Genomic DNA, 14531 nt, shown 5'->3' with positions numbered 1-14531 from the left:
ACCTACTGACAGGTTCCCTTTAAAGCATGATAAGCATTAATGAATATTGATTAGATCTGCCATCAATGTTTGACGCTGGGACTTCCACTGATGTCTAGAACAAAGAAGGGGCTACAGTGTCTTTACGTTTTCCCCAAGCTAAAGCCAACTTATTCTTGTAAGAAATTACAACTCGGCCTCATTTGTTTACATTCCCAACACAGTGCCTGGTTGTGAGTGGTGCTGATATGTTAAAAAAAACAAAACAACAGCATCAGGTGCCATTGTTCTAGGCGTTGGTGGTGGTCCCAGCGGTCAAACCCCACAAACAGATGTGGATAGTGTATCTCATCATATGCCTCAATGCTTATAATAGGAAAGCCCATATAACCAATTGTGATTTCCAGCATGGAAGGCATCATATTATCTGACATGGCACATGCTTATTGGGGCATAAGGGGAAGGTTAATAAACAGGTGCTAAACCAAGTTTAAAGCCAGGCCTCAATTTACAAGCACAAACCATGTATGTTGTTTGTTGTGGTACCTTCAGAAATATGACATTTGGCAAAAATTGCATTGATAAATTCCTCCTGACATTACAAATGTATTTTATACAGCACAAACCCTGGAAAAATTAGTTGCTACAACAAACTATTCCTGTGAGTTGCATGATGGTTTGTCATGGCAATTACATTATTGGGACAAAACAGAACCCAATGCCGTCACCAGGATGGAAGGCTGTTAGTAACATCCCGATCTGGTAGTTGGCACGGCTGAGTAGAACACGATCACCAGCAGAATGGATGTAAATATACTGTACGTCTGTGCTGCACAAACACAGCAAATGTGGACGTAAATTTACATTGGGGGGTCCTGAAGTGGTTAACCCCTTAATGACCACCGATAAGCCTTTTCACGGCGGTCATTAATGGGCTTTATTCTACAGCGCCGCCATTCTACGTCGCTGCTGTAGAATAAAGTAAACAGAGCAGGGAGCTGTCAAATCTCTCTGCTCTCAGCTGCCAGAGGCAGCTGAGGGCTGGGAGCGTCCCTGCTCTGCCGGGTGAGATCGATATTAGTATCGATCTCACCCGTTTAACCCTTCAGATGCGGTGCACAATAGCATGCACCGCATCTGAATGGTTTTGGAGAGAGGGAGGGAGCTCCCTCTCTCTCCCACCGACACCCGGCGATAAAATCCCCTAGTGTCTGTCTTCTATGGCAGCCGGGGGTCTAATAAAGGCCCCCAGGTCTGCCTGGAGCGAATGCCTGCTAGGTCATGCCGCAGGCATGACCTAGCAGATGCCTGTCCGTTTTAAACGGACAGGCAGTAATACACTGCAATACAAAAGTATTGCAGTGTATTATAATAGCGATCGGAGGATAGTGAAGTCCCCTAGTGGGACTAGTAAAAAAGTAAAAAAAGTTTAATAAAGTTAATTTAAAAAAAATAATGAAAAACCCACTTTTTCCCCTTGCAAAATGCTTTACTATTAAAAAAAACCTACAATAAAGCAAAAAAGTTACACATATTTGGTATCGCCGCGTCCGTAACGACCCCGACTATAAAGCTGTTACATTATTTAACCCGCACTGTGAACGCCGTAAAAAATAAAATAAAAAACATTGGAAAAATTGTTTTCTGTTAATCCTAACTTAAAAAAAAAGTGATAAAAAGTGATCAAAAAGTCGCATCTACTCTCAAATGGTACCAATAAAAACTGCAAGTCGTCCCGCAAAAAACAAGACCTTATACAGCTATGCCGACGCAAAAATAAAAAAGTTACAGCTCTTCGAATGTGACAATGGAAAAATCTAAAAAATGGCTTGGACATTAGGGCCCAGAATGCAAGCAGGGGGAAGGGGTTAAAGTTACCTCACTAAATACATTGATGGCACATCTACGATAGGGTATGCCATCAATGTCCGATTGGTGGGGTTCCTACCAATATGACCACCAGGAATCACTAGTGTAGAGAGGCAGTGGCACTAGGAAAGCGATGTGCCATTTCGGCTCCATGTGCCGTCTGAAAAAAGCTGAGCAGAGCCAACAGGATCTGAAATGACACGTAACCTTTCTAGCACCGCTGTAAGTTTGTTTTAGCGATTGGTGGTGGTTTCCTCGGTCCGAACCCCCGACCGACCAGACATTGATGACTTTTTCTAGTGAAATAACTTCAAATATCTTTAGTGAGGCAACCCCTTTAAAAGGGAAATTCCCCATGATAAGGCATATTGAATATGTACGAAATAACATTGGTGGAGTCTGTAGACTTGCAGGTAATCTAATCTAATAAGGGACATCAGGTGTCCTATGGAGATAAAATCAATTATATTTGATTTTTTTAAGAAGCTTAAAAGATGGCAAGATCTGGCAAAAAGAACAAGGCTACATTCAGACGAGCGTGTGAAACCTCAGACGTGAAAAACGGATGGATGTGCACCCGTGCGGGGCGCGTTATCACAGATCCCTCATAGAATAGAGTCTATGGAGGGATACATGAAAATGCAAGAAAATAAGACAAGAAACGCAAGAAACAACGGCCATGTGAACGGCCGCATTAAAATACATGTGTCCATGTGTCGGCCATTGTTTTAACGGCCGTCACACGGACGAGTTACAAGCTCATCTGAATGAGCCCTAAGATATGTACAGCAGGTTCTGGGTGTGCCTGATGATAGATAGAGGAATGTCCTCGCTTAACAGATATTACGGACTAACAGCCTCATAAATTATGTATTATAAAATACAGCGTAGTAGAAAGGGAACCAAGTCTGATGCCACTCACTTATAATACTCAGCTGAAGCATCGAACTTGCCAAGAAATATATGAGCATTGCCCAGGTTGCTGTATGCTCGTCGCTCAGCAGCTTTATCTCCAAACTCCTTAGCAATAGACAATCTCTGGAGGAAAGGGACAAGGTTAAGCATGTGCAATGAAGCAAAAACAACATAAAACAGACTGAACTACTAAAGTCATATTTGTACCCTTTTCAGCCATGCAGAAAGAACAGCAACAGTGACCGAATGAGTCAAAGCTCCCTGTATGTGTCCCTAAAAAGAGCAGTGTGGAGCTATTAGTGGGTGTGCGATTTATGAAACTTGGATTATTGACCATGATCGGAGTGGCCAGTGTAACTGACCTATATATATATATATATATATATATATATATATATATATATATATCTATCACACACCCCTACATATTATTATCTGATCTATTTTACACAAATGTATTAAGATATAGAACAAACGCACATATATTGTGTTCACTTACCTCTTTATGAAAAGCGATGGCCTCATTAAAGTTGCCTAAGAGGTAGTGTGTGTTACCAAGATTTCCGTAAGCGCGGCCCTGAGCAGCCCTGTCAACCAGCTCTTTTACCATGGCTAAATTCCTCCTGGAAAATAAAAGTCAGCAATCATGAGAATGTGTCTGCTTCACTGGCTTCATCAAAGGGGTATTCCCATCTAAGACATTTATAGCATATCTACGAGATACACCATAAATGACTGACATCTAAATCTATGTCAAGAATGGGGGTCCCTCCCCATTAATTCTGGGCCTGGTTGTGCCGGCAGCCTCGTAAGGTGGGTCAGGAGACCCTTGTTCTTGAGATCGGAGCAAGTCCCAGAGCTGGGACCGGCATGTGACAGACATTTATGCCATATTCTGTGGATCTGCCATAAATATCTAAGGTGGGAAAACCCTTTTAAGTTAATATTAGTAAATGTGGAGGTAGGATGTGTACGCACTAACAATGCATAACTATGACATAAACATCAACCTACACATAAAACATCTACAGTGTGCCTACTGTAACACACACACACACACACACATATATATATATATACACACACACACACACACACACACACACACACACACACATTTCTTTTTTTATTAAATTTTTTCATAGAAACCAGCACCATATATTGGATAAAGCTCCACTGCTAAGATTCTTTATTCAATAGCATGATCCCCGACACACAAATCTCGGTTGCCTGTTGCTATCACTAGGAGGCTTATCTATATGTGGCTCCTATTCAGGTCAATGAGAGCCAGGTACAGCTGCATACCCCTTGTGGTGTCAAGATGTTTACAAGCATGTGTGTTCTAGCTCATAGAGGGGGTCCCGAGCAGGGCACGCCCCTCTATGATGTCCATATGTCTTAAGAGGCATCCAAATATGGCTCCAGAGCCACTTCTTGGGGACCACTGATATAGCAGCATAGTCATATATGGGTGTGAAAGTATAATCATAAGGATCACTACTCACTCATAATAGTCAGTGGCCTTTAGTAGGGTCTCCTTGACTTCCTCTGACAAGTCTCCTGGGATTTGAGGCATATTCCACGACAACTGCTTGCCTTTAGCATGGTAAACATTGCCAGCATTATAAAGTGCCCGAGCTTCACCCACCTGCAGTTGTGGTGAACAATGTGATTCATTAGTTTATGTCTATTTCACAGACCAAGATGTTTGTTTAATTAAACATTTTTAAAATGCTAATATAGAGTTTGGCAAACAAATCATACAGATTAAGCAGAGATGAATTGGTCATATTACAACTTGTTTTGTGCACCGTGAGATCTGTATATTGATGTCTTATGAAAAAATAAAAAATAAATACAGGTAACAAATTCTGTTATCATAATGAGCAGTGTCATATGACAAAGTCAGCCCTGATTTATCTTTGTTTTTGTCTTGTATGCAGGAAAGCAAATCAAAAACTCATCCTATACACTCGAATATGTTCTAGGACTGGTGTCATGTTTGCAGTAGTGCAATCACACCGTAGAGATAAATCCCGATTGATGCAGTGGAACTATATTGACTGGGTCCAGGGCTCCTTTATCAAATAAAGAGAACATTTATTATGTAGTTTTTCTCCTGGTCAGCTATGTGCCAGTGCCCATTAATTGCCCTACTCTGACTTATAAGGTTAAAAACTTGATATTTAGAGGGGTTTTCTCACTAAGAACATTTATTAACTATAGGGGATAAATGTAAGATTGCTGTGGGCCCCACTGATCACTAGAAGAGGGGTCCGTCGTTCCTCCTCACACTACAGTCGCAGTGGAAAGATTTTGAATGCAGTGGCGGTCACTCATGCACGCTGCTGCTCAATTTAATGTCTATGGGGCTGACCGAAATAGCCGAGCGCTGGACTTAAAGGGGTTGTCCAGGTTGGGGGCTTTTTTTATATATACTGATGACCTATCCACAGGATATTGCAGCTCTGATCCTATTCCCTGATTCACTGAATAGAAGTAGAGCCGCAGTACAGAGGCTATACAGTAGTCTGAGCCTTCTATTTCTGGCACCAACCCCTGCATAGCTTCCGGCGCCTGGAGGCAGCCGGTACAGCGGATCGATGAGGGGTCCATGTGTCAGACCCCCACCAATCATATACTGATTACCTATCCTGTGGATAGGTCTTCAGTATAAAAAACAGCTAAAGGGGTAGTCCAGGGTGGAGGTGGTCTCCGTCGGCCCCATAGACATTGAATGGAGTAGAACCGCACATGTACATCCTCCGCTCCATTCAAAATCCTTTTAATCAGAGGGAACCCCAGCGATCATAAACTTATCACCTATCCTGTGAATAGGTGATAAATGTGCTTAGTGGGAAAACCGATTTAAAAGGTCTTTTCCAGCCAATAAAAATTGATAGCCTATCCTCAGGATAGGCCATCAATAGCTGATGGGTCAGGGTCTGAGTCCCGGTAACCTCGCCGATCAGCTGTTTTGAAGGGGACACCGTGCTCGTACCAGTGCCGCTTCCCCTTCATTTCTTTTTGCTCACTGTGAATCGTCGACACGCATTTAGCGGCGATTCACAGGTATTGCAGCCTTTTTTTCCATTCACTTCAATGAGAGAAGGATGCAATACCTGTGAATCGCCGCTAAATGCGTGTCGACGATTCACAGTGAGCAAGAAGAAATGAAGGGGAAGCAGCGCTGGTACGAGCACTGCGGCCCCTTCAAAACAGCTGATCGGCGGAGGTACCGGGACCCGGACCCATCAGCAATTGAGGATAGGCCATCATTTTTTTTTTTATTGGCTGGAATACCCCTTTAAGGCACGGCCTGCATAGGAACAACAGAATATATATCCAAAATAAGAGCAAGCTAAAAATATCTGACTATATTTTGTACCTTGTCTCCCTGCTCCTGAGAAATGTCCAGATGCCTCTGACAGCAAGCAATGGCCTCATCATACTGACCAAGAATCTTCAGTGTATTCCCAAGATTCCCACTAGCTTTTGCCTCTCCAATACGATCTCCAATGGACCTGCAAGTAACACAAAAAAAAAAAAGACTACATTATACCAGTGACCCTGGAATAATGCAACAGGCTATTGCGACAATGCTGCAAAAAAAAAAAAAAAAAAAAGGTTACCCATAACAGAGGACCAGGAACATCTGGAAGAATGTTACAAATTACAAACTAATGAAACATGATGATCTATCTAATTTTGCAAATTCAAAAGAAAGTTTTTAATTATCACTGAATAATAGTACGGTTATATTTCTGATAGGACTGATAGGACTAAGCCTTCATGTTGTAGATCTATGGTAAAAATGTATGTCAACTTAGTCTATCAGTCAGAAAAGAATATCTACAGTTGGTCAGTACAAAGAGCAAATACTATGTAGAAATAATAGTAAATTGGCTAATACCTTCTTGTGGGTAAAATAAATCTAAAGGCCAGAACGTTCATGGCAAAGAAAAAAAAAATTCACGAAAAAAAAATGTCTCACCTAGCAAGTGTAAGGTCATGCTTGTGATATTCAAGAGCCTTCGAGTATTCCTTCAGATAGAAGTATGCATTGCCCAGCTGGCTGTAGATGGCACTAAGTGTCTTCAGATCCTCAGTTCCAACCTGGACAGCGGCTTCGAAGAAAGTAGCACCAACTTTGAAATCACCAGCTTTGCAAAGTCGTTCCCCTTCAAGTGCTAGCTCCAGACAGGAGGCCTCCATCCTGCAACACAGAGACATGATTGCTGAGTAAAGTTGATTTTCTTACAGATTTCAATTACATTTTTGCTATTTATATTAATACATTATACACTAATAAACACAAAATAAGTTTACCCTTCTGTTTGGGCTCCGCACTATTTGTCATGTTCTTTTTATTATGGGGACACATTTTCTCTGTATGTTTTTGTAAGTGTATTAAAACTAATAAAAAACCTTGAATTGGAAAAAAATAAAATAAACACAAAATACTCATCTCATGAGCAATAAACCGTTACAGCATGATCAGACCCTTGAGAGCGATCTTAAAGGGGAAACCATGCAAAATCATCACACACACACACACACACACACACACACACACTATCTATACAACTTCTATACCCACTTTTCTTTTACTAGAGATTACATTACTCTAAGCCAACAATCTCGCTATAGATCTTCTACGTTCTGGTAATCAGTTGATCAAAGTTCAGACTTTCCCAATGTGATCTTCTCACATGTATCTATGACACAACAGATCATTTTGACTAGATTTTCCAGATCACTTTTTGCATTGTAAGTGTCTAGGTTGTGCTTAGATATTCTATGGGATGTTTCTATGCACCAGCCTAAACAGCCACTTTGCCCCCTTTAAATATATATGAATATATCTGTGACCTAACCCAAAAAATATTACTTGGACATAAATAACATAAATCAATGCAGCCTAAAAAAAGAAAAGAAAAGAAAAGTCGTAAGAAAACAAAGCTTATCAGGCCCACAAGCTCACATGTACCCATCATGTCTGAGTTGTCACGTCTAATTTGGAGCTTGGAAGTAAATTTCCCAGCACATCTGGTACAAAACATATTTTCAAAAATAGTAAAGCAAACGAAACGAAAAAAAGACCCCTTTCTTTGATTTAGACAATGCGGTTTTGTTACCAATACAAGTAGATGTGTTTAATGGAATCAAGCATTTGCAGAAGTGAAAAAATTTGGAAAACAGAAAAGCGCCGGTGGGGCTCGCCAACCAGTCCTCACGTCAGCTGTGAATGCTGCTCTTTTTATCACAATAATCTTTGAAGTTCAGCTTTGATAAAACATGTTTAATGCCATGCCAAAAATAGAAAACAGCTATGGAGCTAATTCACATTGTAATCCCACATTTATATCTTCTGGTAAGTATGAACGGCATTAAAATCATTACAGCTGGATTGTGTCTAGGGAATCAATGGTCAGAAAATGACCAAATGTTTAAAGGGGTTTTCCAGTCCATAAAAATTTATGGCCTATTCTCTGGATAGGCCATCAATAGCTGATGGGTCGGTGTCCGACTCCCGGGACCCCCGTCGATCAGATGTATTGAAGGGGGTACTAGTGCTGCTTCCCCTTCATTTCTTCTTGCCCACTGTGAATCGTCGACACGGATGTAGCGGCGATTCACAGGTATTGCAGCCTTTTCTCATTAAATGTGAGAAGGCTGCAATACCTGTGAATCGCTGCTAAATCCGTGTCGATGATTCACAGTGGGCAAGAAGAAATGAAGGGGAAGCAGCGCTCGTATAAGCTCTGAACCCCCTTCAAAACAGCTGATCGGCAGGGGTCATGGGAGTCGGACCCCGACCCATCAGCTATTGATGGCCTATCCTGAGGATAGGTCATCAAATTTTAGGGACTGGAAAACCCCTTTGATTCAAGGTTTTTTGTTCATGAAAGTTTTTGCCAGTTTTTTTATTTTTCTTGTCACAATCTATACAAAAATAAATCCTAAAATACTGAAGTTTCACGCTGGCTACTGAGCCCTTACAAAAGGCTGACGCCTCCTGCATCACACCCTTGGCAATAGGCGAATGAGAGCTTAGCTCCTCACTCTCCCTGCACAGGTCACAAAGCATGACCACAACACTCCGGTTGAAGCCATTATATGGTTTTACGACTGAGGTTTCTTATGTCCATATGGCAGCTGTAAAGCAAATCTAAGAACTACTAAGCTCAGAGCAGCAGCTCAAGCAAAAAGGCTGCTTCTATAATCGGGTAGAGAAAATAGAATAAAAACATACAATCAGAAACTACAATCAGAATAGAAAAAAATAATGTGTTTTCAGCGTATAGTTTTAATTCCAAAATTTTACTTTATTTGAGTCGGGTCAAATTGTTGGGGCAATACTATCTAATCTCCATAATAAGGAAATGATCTTGGAGAAGGAAGAGATGAATATGTACTAAACAGAAGTCACATTGTGCTCTAAAAGTGAAGATCAGGTTTGGAGTCACATTAAAAGGATATGTACACGCCTATACACTCCTCTTTAGGATATCTAGGCTCCTATACAGTCCTATATGTTCCCATGGTAACAAACCACAAACAAACCCTGTGTAGTCTGATAATGCAGTCATATTGCTTTCCATCAGTCTCCTCTTACATACATGTAGTAGGAAAGCAAGAAGTATGGGACAGATGGAAAGCAACGGGACTGCAGGATCAAACTATACCACAGGTTTGTTTATAGTTTGTAACTATGGAGATACAGGTCTGCATAGGAGCTGTGAATACAAAACGATTAGAATTCTTTAATGAGGACTATTGGCGAAGTTGATAAATTTTTTCATTTTCGATGAATTAGAAGAAAATTGGTTGTGAAGGTGTACAGAAGCGTTTAATATTGCAATTATAACCAATTCTCCAATTTAGTGTTATCTAATCTGTTTAAAAGCAGAAGTAAATATGTTTATTGTTCTATTTATAGCAGCCTGTATTCAGTAAAGTGACAACAGACAATTATCTATGATCGGTTCAGATCATTTATGATTATCTGTGATATTTGAAATCTTGGTGTGTATGTGTGGTCTAGAGAAATTCCAGAACCAAAGTGGCTTATGCAATTAAACTAATTAATGCCATTTCTACCGAGGCACAAATGCTTAACTTTCCCAGGTTGTAGAATCCTGCTAACTTTGATATCTAACTCAGGCCTCATTCAGACAGCCATAATGTGGGCGCATTTTAGCATCCATTTACGGTCGCAAGTTCCGAGCCAAGTGAACCAATTGCAATTACTATAGAACCTTATGGTTTACTCAGTTCCATCACCTGAACATCCGGGGTCCAGGTCATCTGGCCATAATACGGACAGTAAAATGCACCCGCATTACAGCTGTGTGAATAAGGCCTTAGGGTTCACACACACTACATAGTACAATTCAATGTGCACACACCTTATACGGCAGAGAAAGTAGCGCGTTATGGGTCTGCAGGAGGGCCCAAGGAGAATATTGCGGTAATTAGACATGCCGCAATTATTAATTACAATTATTATTATTGTTTTGGACAGAATCTGTATAAATCTAAATGTATTCACATCTTAGACATTTCAGGCATATCTACAGGATATACTACGAATGTCTGATACATGAATGTCCCAGTACAGAGGTGGCCAGGAGTACGGAAATAACCAAGCTCACTTTGCTACGCTGTTTTCGTAACTCCCATAGAGGTGAATGAAGTTATGTAGCATAGCGTGCTCGGCTGTTTCCGGCCACTTCTCCACTGTGTCTCTGACTCACAAAGTGGGGACAGTGGTCCCATGTTCTCGAGATGCAGATCCCAGCTCTGCACCTATCAGACATTTCTGATATATCGTGTGGATATACCATAAATATCTAAGATGAGAAAACCCCTTTATAAAAAAAAAATTAATTATAGTTTGGACAATTGACAAGGAATAATAAAACATTATTGCCATTAAAAACGAAGTAATTACTAAAACAAAGATTTGCATAGAAGACTGCAGTGCTGCCATGATGGGTGTTACTACAAAGTATTAATGGGATAATAGGAAAACCATCATAGGTAACATCAGCTGGTGACTCTTCCAGATCCAAAATTTTCTATTTTTTGCCTAGGCCAGACTATGTCATTAGTATAAACGCTTTAAAGCAGTGGAATCCAACCTGTTACTCTCAAACTTTGGCAAAACCACAACTCCCAGCATCTTAGTGCATGTGGTTTTCATTACTGAAATCGCTCCTAGAACTGCTTCTTTGGAAAATCGTAATCTCACACGTAGACTATTTAGTCGGGGCAAAAACAAACGCAGCAAAACCGCAAGAAACAGGGCGTAACAGATCTCTAGCATATTTATGTAATATCTGGATGCGCAGTTTTTCTAGAGCAAAATGCCAAATGTGAACTTATATTGCCAGTATTCAACCGTTAATGAGCTGCCGATCCAACAGAGGTAATATATACGGTGCCAAAAGCTAGTCTAGGCCAGGCAAGACTATTAACGTTGCGTTTTCCCCCCTTTTAGCTAATGTGTTAATGCCTTGCCGCCAATAAACCCGCACTTTGTAAGACCAGACTGTGTGATTGAGCACCTAGGATGCCTGGGACATTACTCCAAGACTCATTTATAACCCACAATCCTGAGAACATGGACATGCAGAGACTCAAGAAGACAATGTTCTGTAAGGTGCATTATTGTAACCGTGATCTTATAAACTCCTGAACCAGAGACCACAGCTGTACACTGTTATCAGCTCTGCATGACATTGTGCATGGGTCAAGGAGGAATTTTCATAAATTTGCATAAAATTATTACATTCCTGTTTTGTGGCTAGCCACCAAAATGACTGATTAAACCTATGAAACAGCTTGATTAAACGTGGCATGGGAATTCCGCAGATGAATAGATGCCAGCACACACACATTACTGACAGTGAAAGCACAGTGCCCTCCCACACAATACTGCCAGAAGAGTGCCAAGCCATACACAATACTGAAAGTGACTACAGAGTGCCCTCCCATAAACAATACTGCAAGAAGAGTGGCCTCACAAACAATACTGCCAGAAGAGTGCCCTCCTATAAACAATACTGCAAGAGTGGCCTCACATAAACAATACTGCCAGAAGAGTGCCCTCCTTTAAACAATACTCCCAGAAGAGTGCCCTCCCATAAACATTACTGCCAGAAGAGTGCCCTCCCATGAACATTACTGCCAGAAGAGTGCCCTCCTATAAACAATACTGCCAGAAGAGTGCCCTCCTATAAACAATACTGCCAGAAGAGTGCCCTCCTATAAACAATACTGCCAGAAGAGTGCCCTCCTATAAACAATAGTCCCAGAAGAATGCCCTCCCATAAAACAATACTCCCAGAAGAGTGCCCTCCTATAAACAATAGTCCCAGAAGAGTGCCCTCCCATAAAACAATACTCCCAGAAGAGTGCCCTCCTATAAACAATACTCCCAGAAGAGTGCCCTCCTATAAACAATACTGCCAGAAGAGTGCCCTCCTATAAACAATACTGCCAGAAGAGTGCCCTCCCATGAACAATACGGACAGTGACAGCAGAGTGCCCTCTCAAACAATAGTGCCAGCAGCGTGCCCTTCATAAACAGTACACTCAACAGAAAGCCCCTAATAAACAATTCTGCCCCCTCCCTGCCTCTAGTAGTCATGAACGCAAACTCACTACATACACGTCTACAGCTCTCATTGAAGTCAATGCGAGCAATACAAATACATATTCAGCATGTTCCCCCTAGTGGCGACTGCCAGCAGAATTTTGCGGGAGACTTCCATGCTCTGCCGGTTACAGCGCTGGATACATCTGCTCTGTATCCAGGATACAAAGCAGCTGTATCTCAAAAAGTATAAATATTTTTAAATAAAAAGTATTTAGAAAGTTGCACCAAACACACAGATAAACATATTTATTAAAAAATCAAAACAAAACAGATTTCATAGGTGCACATGGCCTTACATTCTGTAAACACTGCAGGTGATATTCTTTGTTACGGCCTTTTCACATCAGCGTTGGCTTTCGGTTCCGGGGTTCCGTCTGGTCAACCCCGCCATGGAAAGTCAAACTGAAACCACAGCTTCTGTTTCAGTCACCATTGATATCAATGGTGACGGAAACATTGCTAATGGTTTCTGTTAATCACCATTCTTGCAGGTTTCCGTTGTCTGACGGAATGAATAGCGCAGTCGACTCCACTATTGATTCCGTCAGAAAAACGGAAACCTGCCGGAAAGGTCACAAACGGAAACCATTAGCAATGTTTCCGTCACCATTGATATCAATGGTGATGGAAACGGAAGCTGTGGTTTCAGTTTGACTTTCCGTTGCGGGGTTCACCCGATGGAAACCTCTGACGGAACCCCGGAACGGAAAGCGAACACTGATGTGAACAGGCCCTTATATCTGACAACCATACTCGGTTATAAATACAAGACAACACAATCATTCATTCAGGTAAAATGTATTTTTCTCCTTTTTCACTCCACACCGGCGTGTGGAAACAAGAGAGCGCTACACATCCGTATTCCACAGAGTATCTCTCACTGTTGTCATGGTTACTTCTCAGAAAGAAAGAGAAAAACAATAGATCCAATCACAGTGTTTATTTGTACTTGAACGGACTCTCGAGCCGCATTCGTGTTCTCCTTGTATGATCTCTTTAGGGCTAATCCTTTTCAGTTGTTGCTAGGACAGGAAGAGATCAAATATCAAACCGGTTAATCCACTTAAATATATTTCTCTCCCATTATTCGAGTCCTTACAGCCAGTTTGGATGACAAGATGCTGCCGATAAATAAATTCCATGATATAATGTTAAAAGTGTCACTATAAACGGCCATGTACATTTTTGCAACTTTTCAAATTGTCAAGAAAATTCTACAGTTTTGCGTATACAGCTCCTATGTAGACCTATGTGTCTCCATGGTTATAGACTACACCTAAACAATCGTTTAGTCTGATCAAAAGCATACATATCATAGAGGCAGCCCATTGTGGCTGCTATGGGGCCCTATAGTACAAGCTGCCCAGTCTTGGTCGGTCCCACCACCTTTGCGATCAGGTTTCGAGAACCTATGCAGGACTCGTGAGGAAACGCATGGTTAGCAAACAAAAGGGGTGGGGAATTGGCCGATGGGTTGTGAAAAGAGGGTGCAAGAGAAATCAAAACGCATAACCCTTCTGTCCTGGGAGGCAAAACCCAGCACCATAACGTGGAAGGCCTGGTTAGATATCGGCTATTGGGCCGCCTCTCTTCTGTGCATCACTGTCACGGAGCCTGATCCTGCAGTTCACTCCCTCTGATGCCTCTATCTAACCTACATAAGGCAGAGGAAGATCTCTTAGGATCATTAGACATGTGTAATGACGGGGTAGGGAGACCGACAGGTGAGCCCTAATCTACCCACCACTCAGTCCCTGCCTACTTGCAACAGCCCGTCCTAGGCGACGGCGTACAACTGGGTGGCGGTCCCTACGCTCAATAAGTGCACGACAGACAAACAGACAAGGGTACACAGAAGCTAAGGGAAATGGGGCAGTTGCCCACGGCAACACAGTGAGCAACAAGAGTAGTGAACGAGCCGAGTCAAACCAGGAGTGCACGAGGTACAAATCGCAGAGCAGGAGAGTAGTCAGTAAAACCAGGGCCAAAAATGAAGCAAGGTCAATAATCATAGCAGGAGAAGCAGAGCCAGGAAACAGAAAAGAATCACAGGCAAAGGAGGAGCAGGAAATGCAGGTATAAATAGACCGAGGGCGGAAGC

The 14531-nt window shown here is 41.7% G+C and overlaps 1 protein-coding gene across 11 annotated transcripts in view; it reads right to left on the bottom strand.

Annotated features, from left to right (window-relative positions):
• Positions 1–14531, bottom strand: part of GPSM1 (G protein signaling modulator 1) — a 193290-nt gene that overhangs the window by 127553 nt on the left and 51206 nt on the right. For all 11 annotated transcript variants that reach the window (XM_075835173.1, XM_075835170.1, XM_075835179.1 and 8 more), the window contains 5 exons: positions 6758–6979; positions 6152–6287; positions 4269–4411; positions 3263–3386; positions 2771–2886 (listed from right to left, as the gene is read on the bottom strand). In XM_075835173.1, the coding sequence (XP_075691288.1) occupies positions 2771–2886; positions 3263–3386; positions 4269–4411; positions 6152–6287; positions 6758–6978 (740 nt within the window). In that variant the 5' untranslated portion in view covers position 6979. The remainder of the gene's footprint in view (positions 1–2770; positions 2887–3262; positions 3387–4268; positions 4412–6151; positions 6288–6757; positions 6980–14531) is intronic.

This window comes from Rhinoderma darwinii, chromosome 8 (genome assembly GCF_050947455.1).
Source record: "Rhinoderma darwinii isolate aRhiDar2 chromosome 8, aRhiDar2.hap1, whole genome shotgun sequence".
Classification (NCBI taxonomy): domain Eukaryota; kingdom Metazoa; phylum Chordata; class Amphibia; order Anura; family Rhinodermatidae; genus Rhinoderma; species Rhinoderma darwinii.
The sequence above is the reverse complement of the archived record's forward strand: the minus strand, read 5'-3'. Positions and strand labels throughout refer to the sequence as shown.